General features: G+C 37.7%; 1 protein-coding gene across 2 annotated transcripts; it reads left to right on the top strand.

Moving 5' to 3' along the window:
- The first annotated feature begins 3,325 nt into the window (after positions 1–3,325).
- On the top strand, positions 3,326–7,787 carry ccna1 (cyclin A1). Of its 2 annotated transcripts, none has more exons than XM_085363834.1 (8): positions 3,326–3,478; positions 6,036–6,261; positions 6,351–6,439; positions 6,586–6,812; positions 6,940–7,144; positions 7,255–7,368; positions 7,467–7,600; positions 7,736–7,787. In XM_085363834.1, the coding sequence occupies exons 1-8, from the start codon at positions 3,332–3,334 to the stop codon at positions 7,785–7,787; spliced, it is 1,194 nt and encodes a 397-aa protein (XP_085219960.1). In that variant the 5' UTR covers positions 3,326–3,331. The 2 variants fall into 2 exon arrangements, with proteins under 2 accessions (XP_085219960.1, XP_085219959.1); XM_085363833.1 differs by having other exon boundaries at positions 3,332–3,478; positions 6,036–6,255; positions 6,345–6,439.
- The last annotated feature ends 221 nt before the right edge of the window (positions 7,788–8,008 follow it).

The following is an 8,008-nucleotide window of genomic DNA, read 5'->3' as shown; positions in this document are numbered from 1 at the left end:
TGTAAATGATTCTTTATTTCATTTTTAGAAAATATGAAAACAATGCATACTAATCTTTCCTTACTGAAAGATTAAAAACATGCCTTTTTAAAAAATAGAATTACTGAAAAGACACTGTGTTCACACGCTTAGTGAATGGGAACTTTTATACTTTTTAACATCATAATGGTGGATTATGCTTCTGAAGTCACAGAAAGTTGATTCTGTTCATCTGGGCGTCGCATTTTCAGTGGGAGAAACTTTTCACCACTCATCCGAATGACTTCTTCAGTCTTAGCTGACTCCAGGTTTTCCCACCCTTCTAAACAGCGCATGCACTGACTAACGATGGGCTGTGAGTTCAGTTTTATGACTGTATACAGTTGTCATGACCACTAATCAATGACCATGAGTTAATGTAATTAGCGAACTGTGTCCTGATATATTTATATGGCTCAGTGGTATTTCAGAACAGGATAATAGACCCCTTCTTTCACTTCCTCCATATGCAAAGTAGACATTCTAGGTGAAACTGGGGAACTTATGGCACGCCCATGTTTATGCCATATTTGTCTACATAGTGTGTTGATGTTTGTGACACACAACTTCTGATTATTAGATCAAAAGTAGATCAAATTTCCTTTACTGCCTGATCTCATACTTTAAATTCAGATACATTTTGAAGAGTTTACTTATCTCAAAGTCTTTATTGGATCTGCTTTTCCTCTGATTTTTAGTACATTAATGGTAAAAACAAAACAAAACTGTCTCACCTGTTTGTTTAGCAGGTGACTCTATGATTTTTGAAGCTTGGAGACCCTTAACAGAGGATTTCATTTATAGATTTAGACTCGTAATTTTTCTGCAATCCGCGACTGAATCTCGGTTCCTGTGATCCGCCATCTTACTCACGCACTAGCTTTAGGCAGTCCTTGCCAAAGTGAGTAAAAATGACATCAAGATGTCATTTGTAAGAGTTACAAACCCATTCTCTCTCACTGTAGTATTGAAAAAGGACATGCTCAGGAATACACGGTGTAACACTTTTGCAAACAGTTTTTTTGTTGCTATGACCTCAGTTGGTGTAGATTTAAGATGACCTATGACTTTTCTCTCTTTTACCATTTTTTTTGTGTATTTTTACTTGCAGAGCTGAAAGATTCACTTTTCAACTTTTAGTTGTTTAACTCATTTAATACCAGCAGTTTTTAGTAATAGTAAACTGATCAATCCATGCATTTTTTTTTTTCACGTAGCTTCACCGGTCCCTGCCTCTTGTATTTGATAGCTACAGTTGTGGTTAGAAGTTTACATTTACTTATCAATGACATGAATGCCCTGCTAATTTTGGGTTTTGCCATCTTCAACCAAACAGTTTCAGTAAAAGCAGTTTTAATTATAGTATACGCAGCACAACACTGAGCATCATCCCTGCCATACATGCTCCATCTCCTGTTTTTAGAAAAACAGGAGGTGGAGAGTGATTGGAGTCAAAATGAGCTGGAAATCTGTGACAAACTAGAATCAGTAGAGCTTTAAAAAGGGAACAGTACAAATTTTATATAGAAATTCCACCCATGATGCCAGCAGGGACACAAACAGTAACTATATTCTACATTGGAGAAACTAAAAGGACATTCAGCTGTGGTCAGAAGTTTGAATTGACTTTTCTCTAATCCACACAGGGTCACAATTATACATACGGGCTCAAATACATGCATTCACTTAAATCTTTTTATAAGTGGTCAAAAAGTTGTACAAAGTCTTGAAAAGGCCAAGGAGTGTTAACTCATTATTAGTGATTATGGTCGACTACAACTGTTATTTTCATTTGCCAGGACAAAAAAGATTTGTTTGACAGCACTCATTGGATTGACCAATGCTCAGAACAATAGGGACGTCTAAGAAACTCAGTGAAGATCTAAGAAGGAGAATCGTAGAGTTACAGAAGTTGGGAACGTCGCTAAACAATTTCTAGAAACCTGCAGATTCCAAGATCATCAATTCAAACTAGACTATATAAGTACAAGTTATTCAGATGTGCCTGAAGTCTGGAAGAAGACACAAACTTTCACCTTCGTGCTCATCTGAAATTTGCAAGTGCATACATGGATGACCCAAATTCCTGTTGGAGAAATGTTTTATGGCCAGAGGGGTTTAGGAACAACCCTTACATTGGGAGGGGGTCTGATAAATTTGTTAAGCAATATAGGAATAAAAGCTTTAATCGTTACACTCCAGAGGCACGTCATCTCATCAGAAAAAGACTTGGCTATGTTGATCATGACTCAAAGAGGGAAGGACACTCTTGGCAGGGTTTACATTCTGGGCCAGAGAAGACAGACGGTTTGAGAAAGCAGTAAAGGAAACCAAAGCCCCCATCTGTGAACGACCATCGTTCAAAACGGGTGTTGGCTAACGACTCGAGCTTATCCACATAATCATAGACAAAGATTAAGCTATTTGGCCTCAATGACGAGTAAATGTAGTAAGGAATAATGATATGTAATTCATCAACTTCACATCAAAACAACAGTTAGATGGCTGAAGCTTGGACACAGTCGGGTGTGAACTGTGATCCCAAACACAAAACTGGTTTTGTAATGGATAAAGCAGGCTAAAATTAAGCTTCTGGAATGGCCTTCCCAAAGCCCTGACCTCAACACGACTGATAATCTGTGACACATGTCCACCCTAGTTTAAATATGAACCCTACCAATTCTGTCAAGAAGAGATCTACCCAGAATTATGCCAGAAACTCGTTGATGGCTACCAAAAGCATGTGGTTGAGCCACAACATGCTAAGAGACATTTAACCAAAGAGAAACTTATACCATAGGTTAGTGGGGTGTGTATGTATATTTTAAAGCCTGTGTGTGTACTTTTGAGCCTGTGAGAATTATAGAAAGCTATTAAAGATGCTGTACAAATATTGCACCCTGTTAAAAGAGCAGTTGAAAGTGATAATTAAAAGCCCAAAGTGACCATGACTTTGATGCACATGATGAATGCGTATAAACTTCTGACTAAAACTGTAGTTGATCTCCCTTATATGATATTTTCTATGTGATAGTTTTATTATAAAAAACAAACAACTTCATCCACTTTAGCGCTGCGAAACCTGTAATGTGTTTTCCAACATTTCTCTAACTTAAAATCAGTCACTTGCAATCCTGTTTGGCTGCTATACTGCTTTAAAGCATTTTTACTCTGAAAGTAAAGTCTTCATACTTGCTTGCTGTGTTTGCCAATGTATACAGGAAATTGACAGAGACCTGATAATCATTATAATCTTTCTGGATAAAAAAAAGCATATTTTTTACTTGTTCTTTTCCAATGTCTTTGTTTAAAGATGAACTTTAGCAAAAGTCAACGCAGTCGAGCCAGCAAAGAAAATATGGCACCCTCAGCCAGAGTAGATACACTGCAGAGGTCCAAACAGCGGACGGTGCTCGGAGTCTTGTCAGAAAATGAACTGCGAGGTCGATCCCTCAGCCAGGTAGGTGACAGAGAAAAAACACTCCCCACCGCTGTTAACGTGACAATCATGTTAGCTTGTCTATGTTGGTTCTCAGTCATCTAGGACAAAGTAAATGTTTCAGCTTTCATTTAAGAGGCTTCTTCATTTGATATTCAACCTCTAATGGAGATTGTGCCATTGGATGTCATCCCGAAGGTCACTGAGCTACTATTGTCACATGAGCCAGGTACAGCAAATTTATTACACCATAAAAACAAGAAAAATTAAATATTTTAGAAATACCTCAAAACCTTTTTAAAACTAGCAATTACTGTATTTACCAACATACTGGTCTTGTCTGAGAAGCCAGCAATTAATCAAGCATAAGATTTAACATCTAAAATGGATTTTTCTGTTCAGGAATGCAAGTAAATAATTTTAGTTTGGCTTCGTAATCACATCATTTTCCTGCTTTTTTGTAAAACAGTAAAATTGAAAATGAACTGTTCACCAAAATAACAGTAATAATTATATTTTATACTTAAAATTGTCATTCTGATTAAAGAGCTTATGCGTATTGGTAGATTAATATTACAGAAACCAAGGTTGTTAAATCTAAACTGAAAATTAAAACTAGACACAAAAAACTAAAAAGCAGACCTTTGAAAAAAAGTTAAATTACTTTGTGAACTTGGAAAACTAAATAAAATAAATAATAATAAATAGTGTTTTTTTTTTTTTTATCAGAAATTGCCTCATGAGGCTTTGATAGTTGTGTTTATTGAGACTGTGGATGACTGTGTCAACTGCTTTCAAAAGGTAATGGGTCGTTATTGTAATGTATTTACTGATGTCCTTAAATCTTGTCTCTGGTATGTGCCCACCATAATAAAGTGAATTACTAACAACTAACAACTAAAACTAAGACTGAAACATTTGACTTGAAGCAAAAGGTTAAAATGAAATAAAAATAAAAATTAAGACTAGAAATGAATTAGAAAAGTGTTTTTGGTTATTATCAATACTGCTGATTTAGGGTGGATGAGTAATAAACCTTACACTAGGAGTTGGTCGGATAAATTTGTTAAGCACTGCATGAATAAAAGCTTTGATCAGTGCCAGTGCAACACAAGACTCCACTAGATTGATCAAAGGAGAAAGGAAACTCTCGCTAATGTTCACAATGTCTGGACTGAGAAAACAGACGGTTTGAGAAAGGTGTAAAGGAGGCCTTAGTCTTTGGCGCCAAAGAAAAACGATTACAGGTCACCAGAGAACTTCAATCTATACATCTAAAAACCACAAACCAGGCGAGAAATTTGGGTGTAGTGATGGATGCAGACCTAAACTTAGAAAAACACATTAAGACAATAACAAAGTCAGCTTACTATCACCTCAAGAATATATCAAGGATAAAAGATCTGATGTCTCAACAGGACCTGGAAAAACTAGTCCATGCATTCATCTTTAGTAGGCTTGATTACTGTAACAGCATCTTTACAGGTCTACCTAAAAAATCAGTCAGACAACTACAGCTCATTCAGAACTCTGCTGCTCGAGTCCTCACTAAGACCAAAAAAGTGGACCACATCAGTCCAGCTCTGAGGTCTTTACACTGGCTGCCTGTCCGTCAGAGGATAGGCTTTAAAGTTCTGATGCTGGCCTATAAAGCTCTGAATGGTTTAGGACCAAAATACATCAATGACCTCCTGACCCAGTATGAACCATCCAGATCCCTCAGGTCATCTGGATCCGGTCTTTTATCAGTTCCCAGAGTCAGAACCAGACACGGAGAAGCTGCATTCAGCTTTTATGCTCCTTATATCTGGAACAAACTCCCAGAAAGCCTCAGATCAGCTGAAACACTCAGTTTATTTAAATCCAGGTTGAAGACTCACCTGTTCTCAGCTGCATTTGAATAAAGCACCAAATCCACACTTTAAGCTTAAATTTCAAAACTTACATTTAACTACTGATTTTATCTACTGTTCTGATTTTATCTGTTTTGATTTTATATACTGTTGTTTGTTTGTTTGTTTGTTTGTTAATTAGTTAGTTAGTTTATTTGCTTGTTTTAATCAATTTTAAATCATGCTTTTTATTTGTTCTTGTTTCTAATGTCTCTGTAAAGCACTTTGAATCACCTTGTTGTTGAATTGTGCTATACAAATAAACTTGCCTTGCCTTGCCTTGCCTTTGTCCACTGTGAACGACCATCGTTGAAAACGGGTGGTGGTTGACGACTTGGGAAGCTTTCTCAGGAGTTTCAGCTGCCAATCAAGTTGCCTCAGATAATTTTAACAAATCAAACGATGATGAATGGGACAATGGTAGATAGAGGCTTCACCCTTTGTCCCCATTCTCAGTAATGATCAACACCCCTTTTTCATACCTTCACTCATGTGTCGACCCAATAGTAGGTCAGCGACTCTCAGGACCAAGTCCCACTGGGGGTTTATATATCTGGAAGTTCTCTCCTCTGTTATTTCAAAACTGAACAAGACTCGTGGAGGAGAAGGGAAACATCACGCAAGAAATCCAGCTCTCTTCTTTTTAAGGAACCAAGGCCATCATGTTGGGTTATTATCATTTTCAGGGTGGCCAGTTTTCCAGACACAGCTCAACCTCAGAAAGCTCTCAACTCAACTGTCTGGGCTGCCCTTCCAGCTCCAGCTTTGATGTGTACGTGGAAGAGGCTTGCGAAGTTGTCCTTGCGGCTTCTGGCGAAGAAGTTGTCGGACACCGTAATTACCAAGATGAGGAAACCAATGCCCTGCACAATGAAGATATGGTAATCATGCTGGAGCTGAGTTCAAGTGAGTATGACAGATTAAAAAAGAATCTACCAAGAAAACTTGTTGTTTTTTCCTCTTTCCTTAATGCTCATTACTTTTTACTTTTATAGGTCCACGCCAGGATGCTTCTACGCCTTCTGAATCTGAGGAGGTTTTTTGTGTGGAGTATGCCAGAGATATTCACCAGCACTTGAGGAATAATGAGGTTTGAATTTTTTTGTTTGTATGTTTGGTTATTTTTATTTATTTATTTGCCCAGTGACCTCCATAATTTCTTTCAACCTTATTGCAATGTAATTGTGACTTGTTGTTCTTTAGTTCACTATATAATGTTTTGGCTTCTGATTGCAGATTGCATTCAGGCCAAGGCCAAAGTATTTAGAAAGACACCCAGAGATCACGGATGATATGCGCGTCGTTCTGGTGGACTGGATGGCTGAGGTGGCGCAGGAATTCCAACTTCAAGCTGAAACTCTTCATCTTGCTATCAATTACTTGGACCGATTTCTCTCCCTCATCGGAAATGTGAAACGAGGCAAGCTGCAGCTGGTTGGCACGGCTGCCTTGGTGATTGCTGCGTAAGTCACTGTTTGTTTCTAATGATCAATGCTTTTTTTTCCCTTTTCTTTTTTGCTAATAGTCTGTGCTAATAGTCAACCTTACATATAACATGCCATCTGATCTGCTACTTTTTTTTTTTTTTAGAAAATATGAGGAGAAGTCACCTCCTAAACTCGACCAATTTGTGACCATCACAGACAACACCTACACTAAGAAACAGCTGCTTCGGATGGAGCAAGCATTTCTAAGTGTGCTGGGCTTCAACTTGGCGGCACCCACCATAAACTCGTTCCTTCACCTTTTCATGGCCATCCAGTCTGTCTGTGCCAACACCAAAAACCTGGCCCTGGTGAGTAAATTGAACCATTTAACAATAGTCAGGCCAAATGCCTTTAAGGAATATGGATATGATTTTCTATTTTTATTTATTGTATTTTTTTTTTTATTTCTGCTTTCTAGTATGTGGCGGAGTTAAGCCTGCTGGAAATGGATCCATTTCTACAGTACAGCCCATCTATGGTTGCTGCTGCAGCCTACTGCCTAGCTTCCTACACCATAAATACGTCTTTATGGGTAAGTTTAATATTTTATTTGGTTAATCTAATTTTATTGAAATTTCTTAAGAAATTAGGAAAAAAATGTGACTTTTAACCTGTGTTTTTCTGCTTTAGCCCGATTCTTTAGTGGCTTTTAGCGGATACACGATGGCTGACATTTCTCCCTGCCTGACTCACCTGTACAAGCTATACGCCAGCGCAGAGAGTCGCCCACTACAGGGCATCAGAGAAAAGTACAAAAATTCAAAGTAAGGAATGGTTTATGTATTTTAAAATTCAAACCACTTTAAAAACAACTATGATAAGATGAAAGCCTGTCATGTGCAGTTTTGCATGTCTTATTTTCTGTCTTTCCTTATGATGTTTTCTGTCTCCGTTTACAGGTACTGTGGCGTTTCATGGATCACTCCCCCTGCTTTTTTGTTTTTCCCGTGACTCACTGCTACACCCATCTGACACAATGAAATGAAGAACAAAACAAACAAAAAAAAAAACAAGCAAGCAAAGTGGCATTTGCTGCCAAGACTATTCATATAAGCCGATCTGGACTTTTTTTTTTTAAATTTATGCAGATGAAAATAACCTGTCCAGATGATCCAGATATCTGCAATAATAAGCCATGTCTGATATTTTTCGAGTTGTTTTGCATGAAAATG

Source organism: Diplotaxodon limnothrissa, linkage group LG10 (genome assembly GCF_057381915.1).
Source record: "Diplotaxodon limnothrissa isolate DT_005_m linkage group LG10, D_limnothrissa_male_GT1.1, whole genome shotgun sequence".
NCBI lineage: Eukaryota > Metazoa > Chordata > Actinopteri > Cichliformes > Cichlidae > Diplotaxodon > Diplotaxodon limnothrissa.
This window is presented reverse-complemented; position numbering and strand designations above follow the sequence as displayed.